The sequence below is a fragment of the Tursiops truncatus genome, chromosome 8, assembly GCF_011762595.2.
Source record: "Tursiops truncatus isolate mTurTru1 chromosome 8, mTurTru1.mat.Y, whole genome shotgun sequence".
Classification (NCBI taxonomy): domain Eukaryota; kingdom Metazoa; phylum Chordata; class Mammalia; order Artiodactyla; family Delphinidae; genus Tursiops; species Tursiops truncatus.
The window spans coordinates 99,431,447-99,456,870 of record NC_047041.1 but is presented as its reverse complement, the minus strand read 5'-3'; the positions used below and the strand labels follow the sequence as shown (position 1 = coordinate 99,456,870).

Genomic DNA, 25,424 nt, shown 5'->3' with positions numbered 1-25,424 from the left:
CCAGTGTGCTGGGTTATTTTAGCCTTGCCCTTCGCAAGCGCGGGCGGGGCCGACAGATGGACTCCGAGGGGGCGGGGCGGGGCGGGGCGGGGCCAGCGGCAGGAAGTCCCGCCCCGGAAGCGGTGCCGCTCAGGGGCATGGCGGCTCTCGGGCGGCGGTGCCGTGTGCGGCTGTTCTTAACGCTGCAGTCGCTTGCCGCGCGCAGGGCTCTGCATGACGTGGGCCCGCCACGGGACGTGCTGCTCTTCGAGCACGAAGGAGGTCGCTTCTTCGCCGTCCTCGGGCTGTTCTGCGCTGGCCAGGGCGTCTTCTGGGCTTCCCTAGCCATTGCCGCCTTGGCCCGCCCGCCGGCCTCCACTCGGCCTCCAGACGCCGAGTCCCCAGGCCGCGGCCGCCTGGACCTGCGCTCCGCGCTCTGGCGCTACGGCCTTGCCGTCGGCTGCGGCGCCATCGGTAAGGTGTGGTTTGCCTTCCCGGCATGGGTCGAGGAGGGCGGGCACAATCCTCTCCGCTTGGGCAAGAAGAGTAAGGGGCTCCCGACCCTCCAGGATGGACAGGCCACCCTCATAGGTGTGTGGTACACTGGAGTCGGACGTCCCCGAGCGCCAAGCCCTCGTACAGGTTCAGGCTGAAGACTGCCTCTCACTCTGTGCCCTTGAGCGAGTTAGTACTTACGCTCTGGACCCTGTTTTAAAATGGGTGTGAGTATCTATTAAGGCTTTTGGGAGGAATGACTAATACATGATGGGGGTATAGGAGGAGCTTAGTCAATGTTACTATCATCACAATTTTTTTTTTTTTATTATTTGGGGGCACACGGTAAGGGTTGCTTCTTAGCTCTCCAGGGAAAACCCCAATCTTTGCTCTTCCTGCAGGTACTCTGGTACTTGGTGCTGGTCTTCTCTTTTCCTTCCGCTCTGTGCGCTCAGTGATGCTACAGGCTGGAGGGAAGCAAGTGACCCTCACCACTCATGCCCCCTTTGGCTGGGGTGCCCATTTTACAGTTCCCTTGAACCAAGTATCCTGCATGGCCCACCGGGGTGAAGTCCCTGCCATGTTGCCTCTGAAGGTCAAAGGCCGACGATTCTACTTCCTCTTGGACAAAGCTGGACACTTCCCCAACACGAAACTCTTTGACAACACTGTGGGTGCCTACCGTAGCTTGTGACGAAACCACCTCAGGTCACTCACCCCTCCCAGAGGGGAATCAAAACTGAACCTTAGGGAATGGGGTGACAACCAGGGTCACACAAGAGGCCCAAAATTCATTAACAGCAAATAAAGGAGCAGTCATCCCAAGGGCAGCTACCTGTCAGTACCTCAAAGTTTTGATCCATGCCTGTTTCGCCTTCACTCCTTACTCCCATCCACCCTACCTACAGTGCTTTACACCAAGAACTCAGTACTGAGATGAAGAAAGTAAGTAATATAATACTTTGGTACAAAAACAGCTGTAGGAAGAGGGGGTCTGTTAATCATGTTTCCCTCCTGGAGGGAAAACTCAGGCTCCCAGCCGTGTGGGCCATGTGGGGGCAAGAGGACTGCAGGCACTTGGGCACGGAGTCTGGCGGCAGGAGTACTCTTTGGTTAGTCTTCAGGAATGGGAAAGGCGTGGCCCAACAAGAGCATCTGTCTCAGAGCTCCACACAGGGTCCCCCCTCTCCAGAGGCCGGTATGGGGTGGCTTCAGACTTCCACTGCACGACCTGGAGCACCAAGACCACGCACCACAATACCAGATTCACCCAAGAAGAGGTCTGTGGGAGACAGGAACAGGAGTGTGAGGAGTGGGCCCATCTCGAATCCAGTTCCACCCACACACCACTCTTAGCTGTTCACTGTCAGGCCGTCAAGCCTTCAGCTCCTCTCAGCCCCTCACTGGTGGGCCAAGCTCAGAGTACACTGGTGAGCACTCTTACAACTGCAGATTGTGTTATATGATTCATTATGTGAATCTGTGTATCCCTCAATCTCCACCCAGTCTTTCATATCCCAGGACCTCACTTCAGCATTGTGTAGGTTGGAGTAAAACTGCAGAGCGGTTCCAGGGGGTATCCATGGAGTTTTCTGGGCATCAGAGCAGCTGTGAGGTCAAAGAGACAGTTGTGAGAAAGGGGAGACATACCCTAAATACCCTTGTGCTCCAGTGCTCCTTTGAGAACTGATGGGGATATAAAACGGGGTGTATAGGATCCCCTCTACAGAGGGAAGGTAGTCAGCCCCAGCCAGGCTTCCCTCCCTCTCCCATTACCTAGTTATGTTCAGGGAGATAATGGATTTGCAGAGGGAACTGGTGCCAAATCGAAGGATGCAGGCAGACACTAAGACCAGGAAGATGGCTATAACTGAGATGGCCAGTGCAATGCGGAGCCCTATCGGGCCTCTATAAGGAGGGAGAGAATAAACCTTGTGGTTGAGGTGGGACTCCTCCCATCTCAGCCCCTGGCCCTCGGAGTGGGCAGTCACCTGTGGGAATCCTCGATGCAGCTGCTGTAGACCCAGAAGAGCAGAAGCAGGAGACAGTAGAGGGCCAGCAGGCCAGAGGCCCCAGCCACAAAGTAGCAGAGAGATGGGGCCGAGGGTCGGGACAAGGCCAGGGAGGAGCCATTCAGGGCAGCCACACCATACAGGGGACAGCTACCCCTGAAGGAGCCCTGTGGAAAGAAGCTGCTAAGTCCTAGATTTCAGGCTGGTGCCTCTGGATGCAGGCTCATGGCAGGTGTTGGGGATAATCTAGACCAGGGCCGCTCTAGGGAGTTATTTGTGCACTGTCAGCTCCTGTTTCTGGGCCAGTAGATTAATGAGTCCGCTGGGGAAATCAAACCTGCAGTGAGTGGCCAGAAGGATCAGGAAATAGGCGGTAGTTATGAAATACAAAGAGCTTCAGAGTTGCCTCACAAGTTCTGGTCTCCCCTCGTGCAGAAATCCTAGAGTAGAACCAGAACTGTGTGACCTTCAGCTATCTCCGATGTTTTCTGACCTGTAAAACAGGCGTAATAGCGCCTACTTATAGGGATTAAATGAACCTGTTTATTAACATGATTGCCTGACTGCGATAAACACTCAGCCTAAACTTTTGGCTTCTGCTACATCACTATTTTGCCATTTAACACATTCTGTTGCAACCATTTGGTAGTTTGATCATCTTCACTACACTAAGCTTTATTTCTTGGAGTAGCTTAGCACAATAGTGTCTGATTTAGGGGGCCCTGGACCAGCTTGTTTCACAGCCAGGGTGAGGTTATGCAGAGGGAGTCACCAGGCCGGGCTATATCTGATGCTGTTAAGACTCTCCTGAGGACTCGTTCCTTTGGCCCGAGTATGACCTGGGCGGACAGATCGACAGAGCGCGTTTACCGCCGATGCAACTCCGCCGCCGACCAGCCCCACCCGGCCCACCGGCTGAGAGGAGCAGCGCGCCAGAACCCGCCCCCCACCCCCCACCGGCCCGGACAGCAGCGGACTCTCCGTGTCAGGATCGGCCTGCCCGCCCCCGCTTACCCGGCCCCGTCCCGCAGCCCCACCTGGGTCCGAGTCAGTGCCGCGGCCGCCACGGCTCCGCACACGAAGGCGGTAGCAAAGAACACGAGCTCGACGCGCTGCAGCCAAGGGAGAGCCATGGCTCCCTCGCCACCAGGAAGCGCCGCCGTGGGAGCCAACCGCCCAAGCCCCGCCTCATCCGGCGCGACCCACGAGCGCGGAGACGTCACTTCCGGGCGCTGGATTTATTCACAGAGGCCAGCGCCGCCTCAAAGCGGCAGGTACAGCGAGTAGTCCGAGAGCGCCCAGCGGCGGGCCGGGCGGCCGGTGCGGCCGATCATGGGCAGCTTCTGCACGTAACGGGAGGCCGGGCTGGGCCCGTACGGCGCGGGGAAGGCAGTCTGGAAGAGGCGCCCGCGGCATCGCCTCCCTGCTTGCCGCCCGGCGATGATGAAACGGAAGTGAGGGGCACCGCGCGGGGCGAAACGGCTCTTCTGGAAGACGTCGCGGGTGCCGGCGCCCGGGCCCTGCTGCCGGGGCGCCCCCCGCGCCCGGTGCACGCGCGGCAGCGGCCTGCTCTCAGAGGCGGTGGGGGCAGAGGCCGACGGGGGTCCTCCGCCCCGGGGGCTCTCGTCGCCCTGCGGGCTGACCATGGCGTTGGCGGTCAGCTGCGGCATCTTCCGCACCGAGTCCGGGGCGGCCGCCGGCTCCTTCTTGTCCCCAGGCGGCCGCGGGGCCGTGGGCGCGGGCTGACCCGTGCCAAAGCGGGTGGCCAAGCTGTCACCGAAGAAGGCGTAGAGCTCCCGATAGATGTCCGCCAGGGTCACCGAAGGGGAAGGAGCCTCCGGCCCCGCGCCTCCTGGCGGCAGCGGGAGACCAGACCCAAAGCCTGGCTCTGCGCTGCCCCCGGAGGGAGACTCCTGCAGGAGAAGACTGTCCCAAGGCAGGTCGTCTGAGCGCCGGCAGCCCCTGCTGCCTGGCCCACCCTTGTTGGGCTCTGCTGCCTGGGCCTTCATCTTCAGCAGTCGTTCTACGGCCACCTGCAAGAGCAGGGGGACTAGGATAGGAGGAACCTGGGCCTATCAAGTGTTCCAAAGTAGGCCCGCTGAGCTGCTGTGCTCATGCAGGGAGGAGAGGCTGGAAGGGGCTGGCACTCACCAGAATGGCTCCATAGACTTTGTGCCCATCTGCTTTAACCTGGGCATTCGATACTGAATAATCATCTAGCACAGCCTGCAAATTTGTCCAGTAAGTGGACAGGTGTGGGTACAGGACTCGCTCTACTGCCTGGAAGGGAGAGAAGAATGCAGTGAGTGCCTCTTTTTTGCTTATCGCCTCCCAAGTACCATTTCCCCTGAAAGATCTACTTTTATCTCCGGTACTGAATTTAGGGCTCAATCCTAAATTCCCTGCTTGGCATATTCAGCCACCGTTTGGAAGCTCCTGGATGCCCAAGCCTTAATTAATTAAGCCCTGGGAACAAAGATCGGGTACAAAGACATACAAAACCAATACAAAGTGACCCCACTATCACTGACATATGTGCCAAAGGCTAAGAGGGTATAAGTAATGCCCCCTGGTAACAGAGAAATTTAGTGGCCAGCTGCTACCCTATACAGCCAATAATGTCCTGGCATAAATGCAACCTGGAACTCAGTTCAAACCACCTGTGCAAAAACAAACAACTGGGCTTCCCTGGTGGTGCAGTGGTTGAGAGTCCGCCTGCCGATGCAGGGGACGCGGGTTCGTGCCCCAGTCCGGGAAGATCCCACATGCTGCGGAGCGGCTGGGCCCGTGAGCTATGGCCGCTGAGCCTGCGCGTCCGGAGCCTGTGCTCCGCAACGGGAGAGGCCACAACAGTGAGAGGCCCGCGTACCGCAAAAAACAAACTGATCAAAGACCTGGACTCTGATTATATAATTTTAAATCCTATGTTTAATTTAGGGGAAAGCAATTAAGACTTCACAGAGCAGGTGACGTTTGTGACAGGCTTATATGGATAAGTTCTTTGGTTAGCCACAGACTGAGAATTTGAAAATGTTGATAAAATTAACAAGTTCCTAGAAAAATAAAAACTTAATGCTGATTCAAGAAAGATGAAAGCGGGCTTCCCTGGTGGCGCAGTGGTTGAGAGTCCGCCTGCCGATGCAGGGGACACGGGTTTGTGCCCCGGTCCGGGAAGATCCCACATGCTGCGGATCGGCTGCGTGCGTGAGCCGTGGCCGCTGAGCCTGCGCGTCCGGAGCCTGTTGCTCCGCAACGGGAGAGGCCACAACAGTGAGAGGCCCGCGTACCGCAAAAAAAAAAAAAAAAAAGAAAGAAAGATGAAAGCTTGGGACTGCCCTTGTGGTCCAGTGGTACAGAATCCGCCTTACAATGCAGGGGATGCGGGTTTGATCCCTGGTCAGGGAACTAAGATCCCACATGCTGCGGGGCAACTAAGCCTCTGTGCCACAACTACTGAGCTCGCGCGCCTCAACTAGAGCCCACGTGCCGCAAACTACAGAGCCCACGCGCTCTGGAACCCGCGTGCCACAAGTAGAGAGAAGCCCGCACGCCGCAACGAAAGATCCCGCCTGCCACAACTAAGACCCGACGCAGCCAAAAATAAATGAAATAAACAGAGATCTTTAAAAAAAATATATGAAAGCTCAAATAATTCTGTAACCATAGTAGTTAAAAATATAACCACAAAACACCATGCCAGAATTTACAGTCGACAGACACTCAAGGAAAAGAGCGTCTCAATAAAATAAAATAAAATTTAATTTTAAAATATAAAGTATAAAAAATAAATACTCCTTCCCTACCTCATCCCATAAAGCCAGTATAACCCTGATACTAAAACCATGTAAGGACAGTACCTGAGGAAACTTAATGATTGATTTCACTCATAGAGATAAATCATTTTAAATTTTAGTGAAGGGCTTCTCTGGTTAAGAACCCACCTGCCAATGCAGGGGACATGGGTTCGAGCCCTGGTCCAGGAAGATCCCACATGCCGCGGAGCAACTAAGCCCATGCGCCACAACTACTGAGCCTGCGCTCCAGAGCCCATGAGCCACAACTACTGAGCCCATGTGCCACAACTACTGAAGCCCATGCACCTAGAGCCCGTGCTCCACAACAAGAGAAGCCACCGCAATGAGAAGACCGCACACCAAAACGAAGAGTAGCCCCTGCTCGCCGCAACTAGAGAAAGCCCATGCACAGCAACAAAGACCCAATGCAAACAAAGTAAATAATAATTTTAAAATAATAAAATTTTAGTAAAGCCAACAGTATATAAAAAATGTATTATATTCCAATAAAAGTTTTGCATTTTTTTAAAGACTATAGCATGACTAAATTGAGTTTATCCTAGAAATGTAAAGATGGTTTACTATTAGAAAATCTGTATAGGGAATTCCCTGGCAATCCAGTGGTTAGGACTCAGCGCTTTCACTGCTGGGGCCGGGGTTCATTCCCTGGTTGGGGAACTAAGATCCCACAAGCTGTGTGATACAGACAAAAAAAAAAAAAAAAACAAAAAACCACTATGTATACAATTAATCACATTAACAGATAAAAGCAGGAAAACCTTAGGATCAATTCAAAAGATACAGAAAGAGCATTTGATAAAAGTTAACATAAAGTAATAATAAAACTAAGAATAAAATTTCCTTAACCTGAGGAAGGTATCTATAAACACACGAAGTAAACATCAGCCTAAATAGTAAAGGTTACTGTTAACCCGTTTTTAAAATCGGAAATGAGACAAGGATGCCCATTATCATCATATGTAAAATGATATTAGTGATCGTAACAGTAAAATAATAAAAAGAAATTAAAGGCATTAGGTTTGGGAATTCCCTGGTGGCCCAGTCGTTAGGACTCCGCACTTTCACTGCCAAGGGCCCAGGTTCGATCCCTGGTCAGGAAACTAAGATCCCACAAGCCGTGTGGTGTGCCCCCCCCACCCCCGCAAAAAAAAGAGAGAATTCAAAAAAATAAAGGCAGGCTTCCCTGGTGGCGCAGTGGTTGAGAGTCCACCTGCCGATGGAGGGGACGTGGGTTCGTGCCCCGGTCCGGGAAGATCCCACATGCCGTGGAGCGGCTAGGCCCGTGAGCCATGGCCGCTGAGCCCGCGCGTCTGGAGCCTGTGCTCCGCAACGGGAGAGGCCACAACAGTGAGAGGCCCGTGTACCACAAAAATAAATAAATAAATAAATAAATAAAAAGGCATAAGGTTTAAAAAAGACAAAGCTGTCATTATTTGCACGATATGATATACCTTAAAAACCCAGAATAATCCACAGTTAAAAATGATAGTTTAATAAAGTAGCTGAATCAATACACAAGTCAATTGTGTTTCTATACACCAGTAAGAAATTAATACCATGAAAAGAAGACACCATTACAACAGTATCAAAAATAGCAGGAGGGCTTCCCTGGTGGCGCAGTGGTTGAGAGTCCACCTGCCGATAGAGGGGACGCGGGTTCGTGCCCCAGTCCGGGAAGATCCCACATGCCGCGGAGCGGCTGGGCCCGTGAGCCACGGCCGCTGAGCCTGCGCGTCCGGAGCCTGTGCTCTGCAACGGGAGAGGCCGCAGCAGTGAGAGGCTCACATACCGCAAAAAAAAAAAGAAAAAAAAAAAAAAAGCAAGAATCTAGGAATAAACTGAATAAAGTATTTGTAGGTTCTCTTCAGGGAAAATTATGAAAGGATCCTGAAAGACAGTGAAAGACCTAAAAAAATGGAGAGAGATGACAGGTTCTTGGACAAGAAAGACTTTCTAACTACAAATGGGAGCTCTTACAGGTTTAAAAAACTGTCTTTTTTAAACCTCTGCGAGAAAAGCCAGGGTCCTCACCTTCCAGCCAAGGGCGTGCAGCCCCACCACAGCCCCGTAGTGAGAGCAGAGAGGCCTCACAGGATCTGCCAAGACCTTCTGCAGGGAGAGCAGGATCTGCTGATAGAGGCCACTTACAAGGTCCCCATGAGTCCTGCGGGAGCAACATTCAGTCAGCGGAATGAGGCACAGCACTGCCCAGCTGTACTCAGGTCCCAGCACACAGAGAAAACAGCACCTGTATGGCACACTTGGGTGAGTGAAAGAGGTGTCTGGGCCGAGAGGCCCAGGACCTCAGGGCTGATGGACCAAACCCCTGGCACGTTCGTCACCCATTTGTAGAATCCCCGGGTTCATGGCACACCAGCTTGGAAGATCGAAGGGAAGAGGCTCCCGACCTCTCAACATAGAGCCTTAAAGCCAGAAGTTTCACCCCATCTCCTACTCCAACCCACTCAGCTCTGCAGCAGTCCTGCCCTTTGATCAGCACTGGCCCAGCAGCTACCAGAAGATGTGACTGAGCAGGAGGGCAGCTCCATCCCGCAGGGTCCAGTGGTCATTCAGCGGGTTGATGGAGGCAGCCAGGGGCTCCAGGACACAGTAGAGGACACTGCCTACCAGGGAGCGGACATAGGGTCCCAGGCAGAGGTGTGGGTTCCGAACTAGGCTCCGTGCCACTTGCAAGAGCCGGTGTAGCTGCTCCAGGTCGTGGCTTACAGATTTCACCTGTTGGGAGGAGAGGGGTGCTTAGGGGACACAAGGGCGCACCAGAGCCTGCTCTTCTGGTGGCACCTGCCGTGAGCCCTAGAGGCTGCTGCATCATCTCCTCCCCACAAAACCACATAAACCCCACTTACCCCACTGACCACATAAACAAAGTACGGCAGGAGCGCTGCAATCTTCGAGTTGGTCTGCAAGTCCTGGAGGGCAACCTGAAATGGAAGGGGCCACGCTGCACAGTCCACCAGCCCCAAGTATAAACTGACTTTTTTTAAAGAACAATTTAGCACCTATGCAGTAAAATTTTAAACGTTCAAACTCTGTGACTCAGCAATTCTACAAATTTAACCCGCTACAAAAGAAACCCACTCACACATACCCACATACAGATAGCACTGTCTGTAATGTAATAATAAAAAACTGAATACAACCTAAATGTCCAACATATTTTTAACTGAGTAAAGCAATTATTCTAAACCCAGACGTTTAGTTACCACTGGTTGACGGTAAACTATGTACAGTTTACACATACAAACAAAAAGGGTGAGTGGGAGATTCTACAGAATTGCACTTTCTACTTTGTGTGATTTTATATTACAGTACTTCTATTATAAACATATGCTGGTATTACTTTTTTTTTTTTGGCTGCATTGGGTCTTAGTTGTGGCATAACAGCTCCTCCCTAGCTGTGGCGTGCGAGCTCAGTAGTTGCAGCACATAGGCTTAGTTGCCCCGCGGCATGTGGGACCTTAGTTCCCCGACCAGGTATCGAACCCATGTCCCCTGCATTGGAAGGCGGATTCTCAACCACTGGACCACCAGGGAAGTCCCCTGGTATTACTTTGATAAGCAGAAAAAAGAGAGTAGGTAAATGAGTAAAACCATCTTAGCCCTGAACCTCCACCACCTGTGCCCTTCCAACTCCTCTGGATAAAGACCCTAAGTTCAGGTTCTGTGAAAGCGGACAGCAGCTAGTGAGGAAGGAGCTCAGCTCCCAGGCCCCACATCCAGCCACTGCACTGTTGCCTGGGGACCAGCAGCCAAGTTTCTAAGGCAGGAAGTATAGTAACAACAGTCCTAACTTTGCAAGGGAAACAACAGCAGCAGCCAGACATGGAAGATGTAAAACCCTCAAACAGAGAGAGGCCACATGGCCAAGCAGACCACCAAACTGGTCCTCGTCTGACTCTGGACAGAAGAGGCCTGGCACAGGCGCTGTCCAGCGGGCCCTGTGGAGCCCAAGAGGCTAAAGCAGCAGGGCTGGCAGGAGGTCTGGCCAGGCACCTTAACCTGGCTCCCTCTACTTCCTCTTCTCCTTTCCCTCTCGAGTCCAGGCAAATGAAAGCTACCATGTGGATGCCCCATGTGGCTCCAGGTCAACAGATGCCCCAAAGGGTGGGCTCTGGATTAAGGTGTGGGGAGCTGACCACCTGAGCCCCCCACAGGGCCCTGCTGAGCTGCCCATTCCCTAAGGAACAAGGGTTCCTACTAGAGTGGGAAGAGGAGTCAGCGCTGGCGGAGGGCCAGCCACAGAGCACCACGCCAAGAGCAGCTTCTGTCCACATCAGTCACTCAGTGTTCAGAGGACAGAAGGAGGCATCTGAAGGAATTCCATGAGGATTTGAAAGTTGGACTTTGTGCCCCAGTTCAGGCCCACGGCTCACCTTCATCAGCTGTGGATCATCCCCCAGCACAGCCCGAGTCACTTGCTGGTAGTACTTGAGAAGGTCATCAGTCAGTGAAGACACAGCACTGGGCACTGCCAGAGGGTGGGCAGAAGGTGGTCAGGGTGGAGCCCTGCCCTCTCCCAGCCTCCCCGCCTCCCCCCAACAACCACCGCCATTCCCACAATCCCACAAGGAGCCCATTCCGACAGGACGCCCAGAGCACAGCGTTGCCAGCCCCTCTGAGCAGCCTGCGCAGCCCTGACCTTGCAAGCTCTCCACACCCAGCTCTGTACGCTGCCCCCCACCTGTCCTCTGCTGGGCGGACTCCTGCTTAGTCCCCAAGTCCCAAGGTCATAAGCCTCAGGCTGTGAAGCTCCATTCAGCAGACCCTGGAAGTGTGACACCTCAGGGACCCCAGCAAGCGGCCCAGACTTCTGTACTAGCGCCCAACATGGCATCATGATCGGTCTTAAGTCTGGGACACTATCTCCGACTCTGAGGCCTCTGGGCAGGGAGCAGTGCCCACTCAGGGCAGGCACCCCTTAGGCACGGAAAATTCTTGTCAGGTGAAGACTCAGAGGTGTAGAGGCACCACCCTCAGCTCCTAACGGAGGAACGTCCAGGCAGAGGGCCCATTCCCCACACTGCCCCTTACCCGATCCTTGAGGGGCCAGGTTCCCTTTGCCATCTAGGTAGGAGACATGAACTAGAACCAGAGCAGAGAGATGGGTCAGCCTGGGGTTCGGCCCCTTGTAATACCACCCACCCTTCTGAGTTCCGCCCCATCCACCAGCCAGCCCATCACCACTCCTCCGACAACCCAACTCCTGTCCCCACCCCATGCATGACCCCGGCGGTCACCTCTCACAGCTGTCTCGGCGCAGCCTTTGGGGATGTTGGTGGCCAGGGCCAGCTCCACCAGGTTCACCTCTCGGTCCTCGGGGAAGTAGAGCTCACCCTCCCTGGCAGGGCGCAGGGGCAGCGCCTCCTGGGACCCATAACCACACACAGCCTGAGTGAAGAGATGACTGGGCTGAATCCAGGGAGGGAAGAGGTGCTCTACCAATCAGGGCACGAAGCCTATGTTTGCGGGAAGTCCAGAGTCCTGAGAAGAGGGGGGATGCCCGGGGATCCAGGCCCTTCACTGGGAACTTGGCTGGAGCATCCAGTATTCGCTGAGTCAAGGAGTAGCATGTGGGCCCTCCTGACGGATCCACAGGGACTCAGAACCCCACCCACAGGCCGCTGGTCCTCCACCTCACACTTGCCCAACTTTGAAAACCCTCCTCTCTTCTAACCCTCCCCTCTTCTTCCCTAGACCCACTGCCCTGGAACAACTGTGCAGGACATTCCAACCCCTACACTTGGGCTCAGCCTCCTCCCTCACCCAGAATGCCCTCTTTTCCTTGTGACTTAGTCTAATCCCAGCCTCCCTTTCAGGTTCAGCTCAAGTTCCATCTCTTCCAAGAAACCTTCCCTAACCTCCTGGTCTCCGTGGCCGCCTCTCCCTCTCTGAACTCCTGGCCCTTGGGGGCTGGGCCCAGCACATGTGCTGTGGTGGCTGTGACCTTCCCTCGTGTGTGCACTGGGTCTTCACATCTCGCTGCACTGCCAGCCCCGAGCTGGGCGTGCAGGAGGGCTCGTGCCAACCGAGCCTTCTGCAGCCGGCACCCCACTCACCTCCACACTGCTCCATCTGAGGGCCCTGTTGAAATCCTCGACAGTCAGCTTCCGCCGTTTGGTATGTTTCATGAATTGAGAGCTATTCTGGGAGCGGAGGAACAGAGTCAATCAAGGGACAGGAAACAGGGGGCAAACAACTCCCAACGTCACATCCCCTCCCTGTGACTCAGTTTCTCATGTGCAGGATGTGACTGTGAACCTGCCTGGCCCACCCAGCAGGCATGTGGTGAGCAGCACACGAGAAGACGCCCAGCAAGCGCTTTGTTCGCTGGAAGCCCAGTGGGCTGGAAGCGGGCTCTGGAGAGGGCGGGGACCGCCTCCATTGCACTCCCTCTGAGCAGGGAGTAGGTGCCTGACATATACTTGCTGAATAAACCCCTGGGGGAGGGGGTAGTCAAAGGGAGGGACAAGGAGAGGGGAAGTGTACCTGGGTGGCCTCTCTGAGACGGTAGCACACGTCCTCTGCGAGCAGGGCCGTCACCTCATCACTCAGCTCCAGGCCTGTGCTCTCTGCCATGAGCCGGACGGACTCCCGAGGGATCTCCACGAACCGCCGCTCTTCTCGCTCCGACATGGCCCCGATGGAACTGGGAGTGGGGAGGGAGGTGTGAAAGGCCAGCCCAGGCTCCCTCAGAGCCTGTGAGCCGGACTCAAGGCCCTCGAAACCAGTCTTGCTGCTCTTTGCTCCAGAATCCCTGAACAAGGAGTCACGATGGCTCTGAGTGTCCACGTGAGGAAACCTGAGGCTCAGAGCAAGAAACGGACTTGAGCTGGACCAGAGGGCAGACAACAGGGCCACCTGAGAAACTGCCTGGCCTTGGGTTGCACAGAACTGGGTCCCAGCCCTGCTCTACCACCTCCGGTGTGAACCCGCTGAGACCCTCATCAGTCTGAGCCCCGGGAAGATAGTGGCAATAATCCCTGCCCTCCGTAACTCACAGGGCTGAGGTGAGGATGAAAGGAAATGAGGTAGGAGAAACTCAGGGTCTAGAACGCTACACAAATGGAAAATGTTACGATCACTAATAATAAACAAAAACTTCATGCCTTCTTCCTTCTGATCCTTGCTACAATCGCTACGGACTAAACACTGATGAAAAGACTACTTTTACCCCCATAGTCCCTTGCTCAAAAGTCTTCAATACTTCTCCACCACTCCTAAAAGGAAAGTCCCAGCTCCCTGGCTCAGCATACCGTGTTTCGTCCCAAATCCCCACAGCTGATCAAGCTGACCCGTCCCCCCAGTAAGGCCGCCTCGTGTCTTCCAACCTGCCTTGCACCCCACTGCCAGGGCTTGGGCTGGTCTGTCCCCCACCTTACTCCAAGCCCCCACACCCTCCTCTTTCTTTCCTAAGGCAGAAGCAGCCTGTCCTTTGAGGTCTTCCTGCCCCATGTGCCACCTGGGGCTGTCAGGTTTTTAGTAGCTGGGCTTTCTGCCCATGTGTCTGGTCTTCCCCAGTTTGGCTACGAGCCCTAAAAGCAGAAACCTGCTCTTCCGTTCACAGGATATGGCAGAATAAGAAGGCACGAAAACAGCACAGCCCACAATTAGAAGGTTGGCCCTCACGGACCAAAGTGAGGCATCAGCACCATGGGCAGCGACGCCCACCCAGCTTCAAGGTGACCCACCCAGGCACTGCCCCACCACTCCTCTCTGACAAGGCTCAGTGGGTCACCAGTGACCTCCAGGTCCCTAAATCCAGTGGGCGCCCTACCTGGTCTCCCTGCAGCATTTCTCCCAATGGCTCCTCATTGCCTTTGGAATAAAACACTAACCTGTGCCATGGCTCCAAGGCCCTGCATGTGTGACTACATCTGCAAACACCTCTTTCCACTCTCTCGTGTTCTGCATACCCGTGGCCTCTTTCCATTTCCTCAAAAACACCTTATTTCAGGACACTCATACACTGTTTCCTGGACTTGAAACACTCTCCTCCTCCACCCCCAATCCCTTTGTCCACTGAGCTCCTAGTCGCTCCTTCAGATGTCAGTCTGAAATGTCACTTGCTCAGGGAACTCTTCTCAGACCCCCACCATGGGCCTGTACTTTACCTCCCAAAGCAGTTGACAGTTTGTAATTATACACTTGTGTAACTTTCCGATTAACACCTACCTCCCCACTAGATTGTAAGCTCCATGCCAGCAAGGATCATCATGCCTTTTTGCTCACCTTTGCATCCCCCGCGTCAGGCACTGCGTCTGCACATAACACGCCCTCAATAAACACTTGCTGAAAAAACGAATAAAGAAAAGCGATTTTTCTAAACACATGCTATGCCCGAGGCACCGAGCTAAGTGCTTTCCATGGCTTCCGCCTCATTCTGTCCGCATTAACAATGCGATAGGGATTCTGTAAGTATTATGTCTATTTCACAACCAAGGAAATCAAAGCTCAAAGAGGTTAAATGTTAAATGACTTTCCCAAAATCATCCGGCGAGCACTACCTGGGTAGGGAGCAAGAACTCAACTATCGTTCTAATCATGAGGAGCGACGGGCTGTGTGGGGAACAAGGCCTGGATTCCCAGCCAGGAAACTAGGCGTTGGAAACCCGCCAATGGATAATTGTTAAGCTTCTTTCTCCACCTGTAAAATGGGAGCACGAAGTCCTGCCCACACGGAAGGCGCCGAGGGGTTTTCCCTGTTACGAGCCCACATTACAATCCACAAAGTCCGGGCTCCGACCAAGGTCTCCCGCTCTTCAACCTCCTCTCCTCCACATCCTCAGCCACTAGCCATACTGTTAACAAGGCGCGAGAACTGACCTCTACCGGTCTCCGTGATGCGAATCCTCCCACCCAGCCTCGCTTCACGCCAGATGTAGAGGTGGTGCGGTACGGAGGAGGAGGTCAGAGGTTACAGAACTTGGGTCACGTGGTCAGCGAAGGGGGCGGGCCCCCAGCGGAGCTGGCTCCCAGGCCGGCGAGCGCGCGGTCCACAGCAGGACGGGCCTTCGAGGGCCTGCTCACCTGAGGGCTCCGGCACGGCGAAGGCGGTTACCGGGACGGCGGTAGCTGTGACAGTGACGGTGGTGGCGGCGGCGCTGGCGCCCACTCACTCAGCTCGCACTAATTCCCTCTCTCGGCGCTCAGGCTCCGCCCTCTACAAACACAGCCAATCGACGAGCACCTTGAGGAGTTCCCGCCCACCAAAAGACTTCCCGCTACCCGATTGGCCACTGTGATGGGGCTGTAAAAGGCTCAGGGCGCCAGAGGTCACGTGATGCTGAAGACTCGCTCTTCTTAAAGCAACAGCTCTTGGGAGCTTTGCGGGGTGGGTTTGGTTCGGTGTACGTTTTAATAACCATGTTCTCGAGGAAAGCGTCCGCATTCCCTTGTCTACTCCTGAGTTTCCGAGCACTTGCATTTACACGAATGCATTGATGCTTTAGACTTCGGCGTCTGCGTTAGTTTTGCTGCCCGCTTGGTGGGGATCAGCTTACCTCTCCCACATCACCTGCCACTTCCCCTTCCCGAAGGTTGGGCTCTCAGTAGGTATTCTCTGCCGGCAAAAGGGTCTTCTGACTGGGCCAAACACACCCGTGCAAGCTCTAGACACCAGGGCTCTACCCATTCGGGCACCCTACCTCGTATCCTCCCCATTTCTGTCCAATAAGCCAAATATAAGCCCTCACCTACCTTGCACACTTCCTTGACCGTTTTACACGTACACGCTTTCCCGAACTTGGACAGTTCTCAATGGAGAAGCAGTGGGCTTAGTGAGTCAGACCGACACGGGTTCAAACTCTGATAGTGCTTTTGAGCAAACTACTTAAGCGCATTTCCCCCATCTACAAAATGGAGTGATAATACCCACCTCACAGGGTTATTGTAGATTAAATGAGATAAAATGTAGATTGACAGTTGGTAGTTGAATTTTCACTCACACATCACGGGGCAGACAGTGATTTAATTCCTTTATGTTCATCCAAGATGGGACCATTTAGGGCTTCCCTGGTGGCGCAGTGGTTGGGAGTCCGCCTGCCGATGCAGGGGACGCGGGTTCGTGCCCCGGTCCGGGAAGATCCCACATGCCGTGGAGCGGCTGGGCCTGTGAGCCATCCGCTGAGCCTGCGCGTCCGGAGCCTGCGCTCCGCAACGGGAGAGGCCACCAACAGTGAGAGGCCCGCGTACCGCAAAAAGAAAAAAAAAAAAAAACCAAGATGGGACCATTTGCAATGGGCTATTATAGAAAGGAGCTTTCTGTAGGGGAGCATGAGTGTATACATCCTTGCCCTTCCTCCCTCTCAGGGTTAGATGCTGCTGCCTCTAGAAAAGAAGATCCTCTGAGACCAGAGCTGAGAAAGCCAGATGGATGGGACTGGGGTTGCCACAGCAACACCACCTAAGGGGACTGTGACCCTGCTGAGTCTCTTCCAGTCATATTCAGAATGATACTTGGAGTAGTTTCAGGACTGTGCTTGGTCACTGGAGTGTCTGCCCACCTATGCATGAAGGATAGGGGGGGCTCCTCTAAGGTTCTGAGTCTGAGATCAGCTCAGATCTCCTGGCTGCTGGCAGACCTCCTTGCAAAGGTGTTATTGGTAGGGACAGCCATTGGCAACCTTGGCAGCGTGAGACAATGAAGAGAGGATGGCCTGCAGGCCTGTAGGATGCAGTAAAGCTGCATGCAAGCTGTCTGGGGCTGATCTGCCTCCAGCTTGAGTCAAAGCAGTAATGAGACTCACATGGCCATAGATGGGAGAAAGGTGGCTCCCACAAACTCCCCAGCCACCAATGCCTGGCAAGAAAAGCTATGATGGTTTTAGAGTTAGACGATTAAAAAAATTTTTTTAAATAACAGCTCCACTAGTTGTGTGATCTTAGGCATGTTTAGTTCATCCCTCTGACCTGTTTTATCATCTGTCAAGTGGGGTGACAGAATGTTACATGGAACTGCTGTGAAAATTCAATAATGTGTGTAAAGGATTTAACATGTTACCAGGCACATACTCCTGTCACTATTAAGCCTGTGACCTCTTTAAGAGGCTGTAACTTCCTGGGAATTCCCTGGTGGTCCAGTGGTTAAGACTCTGTGCTTTCACTGCTGAGGGTCTGGGTTAAATCCCTGGTCAGGGAACTAAGATCCCAAAGCTGCATGGCCAAAAAAAAAGAGGCTGTAACTTCCAGACTCCCCTAGTACCAAACCTTAAAAGATCAGAAGAGTCCAGGACTATCTCCAGGCCATCCCCACTTACTCGCTTCCCTATCCAGTGTCAGCCTTCTCAGTGCCACACCCCACATCCTCACCAGCAGTTCCATGAGCTGCTTCTCTGTCCATCAGTCTCTTCCTTCTGGCCTGGTTTTACTACTGGGGCATCCCAACACAATTTACAGATGCATGATTCCATTTGAGAACTTGGGAAGAACTTTACTCTCAGTGAGACACATGTTTAGGGCCTAACTAGGCAAAATCCCTGCAACCTATGAAATCAACTCTGTAATCAACTCAGTGTTGGGAAGTGGTTTCACAACTTGAACATTGTTTCCGTGGCAAAATTCATTGCAAATCCAGCACAGAAACTTTCCTGGGTTCAACACACTTGGGAAAACTGGCAGAGTGCTGAGAACTGGAGATACAAAAATCAAAGGGATGCATATGAATCTATAATTATCTCAATAAAATAACTGAAATTTTATGTAATAAAAAAATGGAAAGGGAGACAATAAGGAAATGATGTGTTTTATGACATACTAGAGAGGTATGAATGGAAGAGCCTACCTCTGTCCAGGAGTGGTGAGGCGAGGGGAAGGGAAACACATTCAAATGCCTTTTCCTTACCAGGTTAAAGGCAGTATTCTGGATGTTTCATAACAGGTCTGGACCTTGGCACGGTTGACATTTGGGGCCAGATAATTCTTTGTTGTGGGGTGGCTGTCCTATACATCGTAGGATATTAGCAGCCTGCCTGGCCTCTACTCACTAGAAGGCAGTCGCATCCCCACCCAGTTGTGACAACAAAAAATGTCATTGCCAAATGTCCCCTGGGGGCCAAGATCACCCCAGGTGATAATCACGGCTTTGTATAACAATAATTATAATTAACCGTTGAGTACCTATCATGGGCCAGGCTCTGTGCCAGCCACTTGCACATACAATCTCTGATACTAGCAGCAATCATCCAAAGAGGGTTATATGATCATTTTACAATGAGGAAACATAAGGTCACCCAGCTAGGACTGCAACCCAGCTCTGTATCAACCCAAATACTGTGCTTTCTACGACACAACTCTGTTTCCCAAGGAAGTCAAGGAAAGCTTTTAAAAAAAAAAAAAAAAATTGAGATTTGATAGATTCCTAGGCAGCAAGCAGGTAGGTTGGGAAAAGGCATTCCAAGGCAGACAAATAGTACTGCAAAGACAGTGTGAGGGACGGTAGCATGTCTGCTTCATCTTATTTCGTGTATTTCTGTTGTGTTACCCTAAGGAGATTATGAGCCCTTTCATATCTTCAGTTCAGTTTAGTTTAATAATTGATAAGCAAATAAAGGCTGTAGTTTATGTGCCCATCCTAAGAAGGGCTGGGACCCCACAATCTGTATCATTACTGTCCTGTTATTCACCTCTTCCTACCTGCTGTCTCCTCTTCCCTCTCCTCAGCTATACTCCTGGTTATTTTTAAGGCTGGGGAAAGGGAAAATACTCTGAAACTAGACTGGGGCTTAGGACTTCTCTGGTAGCACAGGGGTTACGAATCCGCCTGCCAGTGCAGGGGACACGGGTTTGAGCCCTGGTCTGGGAAGATCCCACGTGCTGCAGAGCAACTAAGCCCGTGTACCACAACTACTGAGCCTGCGCTCTAGAGCCCACAAACCACAACTACTGAAGCCTGCGCGCCTAGAGCCCGTGCTCCACAACAAGAGAAGCCACCGCAATGAGAAGCCCATGCACCGCAATGAAGAGTAGCCTCCGTTCTCCGCAACTAGAGAAAGCCCGCACGCAGCAACGAAGACCCAACACAGCCATAAATAAATAAATAAATAAACAGACTGGGGCTTAGAGCGGCTCTAATGATAGTATCATTTGCTGGAAGCCAAAGACCCAACACTAGCGCCTTCCCTTTAGTGAGGTCAACTTCAGACCTTGGCAAAAGGGTTAGTCAGATCCCCTGGTGGGTGAAGCTAGTCAAGGCATCAGGCCAAGAAAAGAGGGGCTAGCAAGCATCTGGTCCTCCAGCCTTTTTAAAAAAAGAGTTGTTCTGGGTCTTCCCTGGCGGTCCAGTGGTTAAGACTCTGCGCATCCACTACAAGGGGCGCAGGTTCAATCCCTGGTCGGGCAACTAAGATCGCACATGCCGCGCAGCGTGGCCGAAAAAAAAACCAGACTTGTTCTTACCAAAGAAAGAAGGAGATGACACTTCCATGAGAATCAAGAACCTTTTATGGTTAGAACACACAGTCAGAAATCTGGGAGTGGCTGCTAAGCCACAAGAAGAGCCAGATGTCTTCTGAGGACAAGAAACCTTCCTTGCCTCCTCCACAGCAGCCAGACTGGGCCTCTGGACAACACGGGAAGTGTGACAGTCACACCTCCTGGATAAGGACCAAACAAGGTAGGAGGTCACGGTACTCAGCTCACAAGCCCTGCCGAGAACAGGAAAAGCACATTGGTTAGACCCAGAGCTTGGGGCAGCCCTAAACATCGACTTCCCATCCCGAGAGGCACGTGTCCTCGGTCTTCCAAGCAGACAACAGGAGAGTTTCTGTCATCTGTGGTTCAGGCATTAAATCCCATATCCCACAAACCCCTCCTCCAGGCAATGACCCTGACACTCACCCAAGTAATCATCCATCAGGGAGCCGATAGCAAACTGCAGAAGGAAAGGTAAAAAGCAAATGAAGCCAGGGCAAGCACAGAGCTATGCTCTAACCCGCAGTCTCAGGCCTTCTGCCCACCCACTTCTTCTTCCAAGCAGAAGAGCACAACCCCCCCAGGAACTCTGGGGAGGCAGAAATCATCAGCGCTGCCTGGTAGAGGCAGGCAAGAGACTCACAATGTCATTCTTGTCCACACGGGTCCCCACAATCTTCAAGCGGATCTCATCGTCCTGCTGAATCACAATGTCCTGGGGAGGAGGGAACAGTACATTCAGACAACCCCAGGCCAGGACTCTCCCTCGGAGTGGCTCATGCTCTTGTCCCTCTCACTGACTTCTTCCTTCCCACTTACCTCATCCATTGTCTTGTAACATGGTGGGTTGGAGTTAGGATCAAACTCCATCTCTGACGGGATGGACTGAAAGGAAGGTGAAACTGGGTAAGAGTACTTTAAAAGGATGCTTCAATAGATGCTCACGATACCTGTCTCCTCCTTAGACCCACCCAGTGTGCCTAGACTTACATGTCGAGAAATGAAGCAGGACATGGGCCCAATTTCTGTGAAGAGTCCAACCTAGAAGGGAAATGAGTGACCTTGCTTTTCCTTTTGTCCCCCAAAGTCTTCTAAGCTTCCTGTCCTTATCTGGTTCCTAATATCAATAATATTCTTCATGTTTCGAAACCACTCTGAAGTTTGGCATTTGTTTTCATTTCTTTCTTTTTTTCAAGCTTTCGTTTTAAGTTATGGAAGTGTAGTGGTAAACAGCTGAGGCCTAGAACTTGTCGGAACTTGGGATTTGAACACCTGTTGGCCACATGACCTTGGCCAGTAGACAACTTCTCCAAGCTTCAGCCTGGAGAAAAAAGCACGAGGATAAAAGCACTCACCTCACAGAGTCACTGTGAGGCTTTGCACACTACCCGTCCCAGAGGAACTACTCAATCAGTGGAGGCTACTATCGTTTTGACTATCAATAATGGCTTACACACCCCTGAGTGAGGCAGAGCAAGATCACCGTACCATGTGACAGGTGAGGAAGCTTGAAGCACAAAGAAGTGACGTGGCCAAAGACACAGAGTTATTAACAAGTCGAGTTGGGATCCATCCCAGATCTTCTAAGGGAGGGACCTTTCCACTACCTCCCCTGATGGTCTTACCTTGTTGACCTGAGTGACAACGGCATCCACGACCTCCCCTTTAAAGGGTCGGAAAACAATGGCCTTGTACTTAACTGGATAAAGGACAAAGCCTCGGCCTGGCTGGATCACACCAGCACCGATATTGTCGATGGTGGTGACAGCAATTACAAAGCCATACCTGCAAGGAGGATGAGAAGGAGAAAGGCACTGTGTGTGGAAAAGCCTCTAAAACCATCTGCCACAAGAGACACTGAGCCTGGGGGTAAAGGGGCGGCACAAAGGGGAAGTAGATAGCACCCCTGCCCCACAGAGCTTAATAATCAAGAGAGGAGACAGGACAATGGTCCGCATCTAAAAATGCCAAATGCTGCTCTCATAATTTCACAACAAATGTCCAAAAGGGCTGCAGTCCTTGAGCCAAGAGACCTCAATCTTGGAGATGCCTCAGAATCACCTGGGAGAAACTTATTAAAATGCATATTCCCAGGCGTCCCCCCAGAGAGTCATGATGCTGTAGGGATGAGTTGAGGCTCAGGAACCTGTATGTTCAAAGAACACCCAAAGTTACTCTGATGCTGGAGGTCCAAGCACTCTATAGCCCTGCTCATCCTCACTCATTTACATCACCATGTGCAAGGCTCCTCTGTGCAGAGCCCAGAGATGGTCAAGTCTCAGTTCTCTTCCTTCCTCCCCCTAACTCTCAATCTGCTTTTTCCTGCTCACTCATTAATTCAACAAACCTTTAGTGAGGCCCAAGATGTGCCACGCCAGGTCCCTGGGACAGAGAAAAGCAGCAGAATCAAAAAACACTGAGCTCCACAAGGGCGGACCTCATTCTATCTTTTTCACTGCATTGTTCCCAGGGCCTGACACAGAGCCTGGCACACAGCTGGAGCTTTAGAAATGTTTGCAGAGTAAATGAATGACCAATCTTGGCTGAAGGAAGGAAGCTCCGTTATCCAGCTTCGCAGAGGGAATCGCGGGAACCCAAAGCAGGAAGCATCTAACTGCCTGGGGCTCCTGGGAGAGTGAGAGGGCTCGCCAGGGTAGGTAGCTGAACCTTTCAGGATGTGTGGGAGTTGGGGAGGGGATGCAGGCAAAGGGAGACGTGTGCTCACTGCTTAGGCGGCACGGAGGGCGCGACACTCACTTGCCGGTGCAGGTCCCCTCCACCTCGGTGAAGAGCTTTTGCTTCACCGTGTTGAGCAGGTTGGGGCCGAAGTAGCGTGGGTGCAGCAGGATCTCGTGCTCCAGGGAGATCTGCGGGGAAACGGGGATGGAGACCAGGCTAGGAGCGGCAGGAACGTGAGGCAAGAAGCGGCCCCTAGTCCCTGTCCTCCGCTTCTCTCCTCCTCTCGACCCTGCCCTCGCCGCCACCCCGTGCCCTGCTCACGTGATAGAACATCGTCCCGGAGGAGCCTGGACAGCAGCCGGGCCTACAGCAGCGACGGCAGCGAGCCTCCACACCCACCGGAAACACAGCAACTACCTCGAGCCCGCTTCCGGGACTGCCCCGGAGAAGTGGGAGGGACTCGCCTCCTCCTCGGACCCCATTGAGTCTCGTTGTCGTGGGCGGGGAATCCGTGAAGCTCCTCCCCTCTGTGCAGCCCAACCGTGGTCGAAATGCCAGGCTCGCACAAATTATCAGTGTCCGGCGTAGACTATATGCTCAGTAAATCCTTTTAAAAGGAACTAATTGGGCTTCCCTGGTGGCGCAGTGGTTGAGAGTCCGCCGGCCGATGCAGGGGACGCGGGTTCGTGCCCCGGTCCGGGAAGATCCCACGTGCCGCAGAGCGGCTGGGCCTGTGAGCCATGGCCGCTGAGCTTGCGCGTTTGGAGCCTGTGATCCGCAACGGGAGAGGCCACAACAGTGAGAGGCCCGCGTACAGCAAAAATAATGATAATAATAATAATTAATTAATTAATGAGAGATGGCATAAATAAAGCGCTTTAGCAGAATCTATTCATTCAGCAAATAGCTGAAGACTGCTTTCACATAGTAAGTATAGTAAGTAGCTGTTCTTATCTCATTTAATCCATACAGCAACCCCACCAGGCAGGCTTTGTTATTACTCCCATTTACAAGAAGGTCCCAGGCTCAGAAGGTTGAGGTCACTCAGGGTCGGGATTCAAATTCAGGATGCCCGACTCCAAGACTCTTGCATATTCAGGCATTCATTGCCTGGCTCTGGTAGTTTAGAGATGAAACCCGCAAAGTCAGAGTCCAGAAGGTAGCGCCCCCTGCAGGTGTGACGAGAACCTCAAGTCACTGCGCTCCTCTCAACGCCCTCTCGCCCCTTCGTCCGCCCCCTTACACCCAAGGACCTAGAGAACTGGTGAGCCTTGTCTGTTCCTTCAGCTCTGCTCGCAGTTCTGTAGATAGTCCCTTTATTAAACTCGCCTCAGTTAACCAGAGTGAGCGTGCAATCTGTGCCCTGCTGGGACCCTGACTGATAAAAGGGCCATGGGAAGAAAGGCAGAAACACCATGAGACGCGGACCTATAATAAAGGCTCAGCAAGAGCGGCTGTTTCTAAAGCCCAGACAGTCTCTGGGACCTTGAGCAAACTCCCTGTTGCCTAAGTTTTTGTATGTTGTAAGAAATCCTGACCTTCCCTCCTGCAAGAACAGAGACTTCATGCTTTCTTAGAGCCGTCACACACCAGTTTCCATTGACGCTGCCCATTTCCTAGAATGATTGAGGTCACCGGTCAGCTGCTCAGACTCCTTGGGGATCCCCTGCACCTGCAACCACATAAGGAAGCAGATGGCGGGACGGAGGGCAGGGCCTCAACAGCCGCGACTCCCTCCTTTCCTCTTTTCGAAGCCAGCCTCCCCGCAAAAGCAACCTTACCTGCTGACAGTGGTGTGCTGGAGCCCCCTACAAAAGCCAGCTGTTAATATTTCAGGAATTTTGCAAGCCAGTGGGTAAACACAACCATTATTAAAAAGTTAATTGTCTTGGGACTTCCCTGGTGGCCCAGTGGGTAACACTCTGCGCTTCCAATGCTGGGGGTCCGGGTTTGATCCCAGGTAAGGGAACTAGATCCCACATGCCTCAACTAAGTCTGCATGCTGCAACTAAAAATCCTGCAAAGACCAGCGCAGCCAAAATAAATAAATAGATATTTTTAAAATGTTAACAATAATTTAATTGTCAACTTACAATTAAATGAATTATACTAAAAAAGAAAGGCAGAGGTGTAGATGAAACAAGTTTGGCAATATATTGATAATCGTTGAAGCCAGATGATGGATAACGGTGGTTTCTTACACTTTTCCTACTACTTTTGTGTGTTTGAAATTGTTCATAATAAAAAGTTAGAAAAAAACAAAACTGTGATACTGTGATTTACAATAAATAAATGAATAAATAAATAAATATATATATATATATATATATATATATATATATATATATATATATTTGGTCTTTTCCCCCCGTTTCTGTCACAGAGCTCCTAAACCCTTGGAATTGCCTAAGTGATAAGATGATGAATGTGTCTTGATATTCATAACAAACCCCTTTCAACCACACACGAGTTTATGTTAATGAGATGACTTTTGGAAAGCACCTAAACCAGGGGAAACAACCAAGTGACTGGAGGATTGGAACTTTCAGTGTCAGCTCCTTGACCTGGCTAATGAACTAATCAACCCTGCCTATGTAGTGAAAATCTCCATAAAAACCCAAAAGGATGGGGTTCAGAGAGCTTGGCGTTTGTGAAGACGTATAGAACTGGGGAGAGTGGTGAGCTCAGAGAGAGCATGGAAGCTCCACGCCCTTTCCCCATCCCACACCGTAGGCATCTTTTCTATGTGGTTCTTCCTGAGTTAGGGTCTTTTATAATAAAGTGGTAATCTAGTAAGTGAAATGTTTCTTTGAGTTCTGTGAGCCACTCTAGCAAATTAATTGAACCTAAGGAGGTGGGCGGGGGTGGTCTTTGGAACCTTCAATCTATAGCCAGTCAGATGGACAGATGACAACCGGAACTTACTATCGCCATCTGAAGTGGAAGGCAGTCTTGTAGGACTGAGCCCTTAACCTGTGGAATCTGATGCTATCTCCGTGTCGATGGTGTCAGAATT

At 52.2% G+C, this 25,424-nt stretch overlaps 4 protein-coding genes across 13 annotated transcripts; 1 reads left to right on the top strand and 3 right to left on the bottom strand.

The window, feature by feature from the left end:
- The first annotated feature begins 118 nt into the window (after positions 1-118).
- On the top strand, positions 119-8,127 carry TMEM223 (transmembrane protein 223). Its single transcript, XM_004317311.4, has 2 exons — positions 119-453; positions 876-8,127. Exons 1-2 carry the CDS (start codon positions 138-140, stop codon positions 1,166-1,168), a joined length of 609 nt encoding a protein of 202 aa, XP_004317359.1. The 5' UTR covers positions 119-137; the 3' UTR covers positions 1,169-8,127.
- TMEM179B (transmembrane protein 179B) lies at positions 1,407-3,655 on the bottom strand. Of its 3 annotated transcripts, XM_033860879.2 has the most exons (6): positions 3,501-3,633; positions 2,824-2,926; positions 2,466-2,653; positions 2,251-2,382; positions 2,004-2,082; positions 1,407-1,756 (listed from the first exon to the last, which is right to left on the bottom strand). In XM_033860879.2, exons 1-6 carry the CDS (start codon positions 3,617-3,619, stop codon positions 1,595-1,597), a joined length of 783 nt encoding a protein of 260 aa, XP_033716770.1. In that variant the 5' UTR covers positions 3,620-3,633; the 3' UTR covers positions 1,407-1,594. The 3 variants fall into 3 exon arrangements, with proteins under 3 accessions (XP_033716770.1, XP_004317358.1, XP_033716771.1); XM_004317310.4 differs by lacking the exon at positions 2,824-2,926 and having other exon boundaries at positions 3,524-3,655; XM_033860880.2 differs by lacking the exon at positions 2,251-2,382.
- Positions 3,706-15,491, bottom strand: TAF6L (TATA-box binding protein associated factor 6 like). 7 transcript variants are annotated; one of them, XM_033860875.2, is made up of 12 exons: positions 15,350-15,491; positions 14,495-14,611; positions 12,809-12,968; positions 12,379-12,465; positions 11,560-11,710; positions 11,354-11,404; positions 10,696-10,790; positions 9,169-9,243; positions 8,817-9,037; positions 8,333-8,465; positions 4,638-4,766; positions 3,706-4,519 (listed from the first exon to the last, which is right to left on the bottom strand). In XM_033860875.2, the coding sequence occupies exons 3-12, from the start codon at positions 12,953-12,955 to the stop codon at positions 3,749-3,751; spliced, it is 1,860 nt and encodes a 619-aa protein (XP_033716766.1). In that variant the 5' UTR covers positions 12,956-12,968; positions 14,495-14,611; positions 15,350-15,491; the 3' UTR covers positions 3,706-3,748. The 7 variants fall into 7 exon arrangements, with proteins under 7 accessions (XP_033716766.1, XP_033716762.1, XP_033716765.1 ...); XM_033860871.2 differs by having other exon boundaries at positions 14,552-14,611; positions 15,350-15,490; XM_033860874.1 differs by lacking the exon at positions 15,350-15,491 and adding an exon at positions 15,146-15,343.
- A 4,250-nt stretch (positions 15,492-19,741) lies between these two features.
- POLR2G (RNA polymerase II subunit G) lies at positions 19,742-22,869 on the bottom strand. Of its 2 annotated transcripts, XM_033860868.2 has the most exons (8): positions 22,730-22,868; positions 22,487-22,596; positions 21,355-21,514; positions 20,720-20,770; positions 20,549-20,614; positions 20,373-20,444; positions 20,156-20,189; positions 19,742-19,962 (listed from the first exon to the last, which is right to left on the bottom strand). In XM_033860868.2, the coding sequence occupies exons 1-8, from the start codon at positions 22,739-22,741 to the stop codon at positions 19,949-19,951; spliced, it is 519 nt and encodes a 172-aa protein (XP_033716759.1). In that variant the 5' UTR covers positions 22,742-22,868; the 3' UTR covers positions 19,742-19,948. The 2 variants fall into 2 exon arrangements, with proteins under 2 accessions (XP_033716759.1, XP_033716760.1); XM_033860869.2 differs by lacking the exon at positions 20,720-20,770 and having other exon boundaries at positions 22,730-22,869.
- Positions 22,870-25,424: the final 2,555 nt, after the last annotated feature.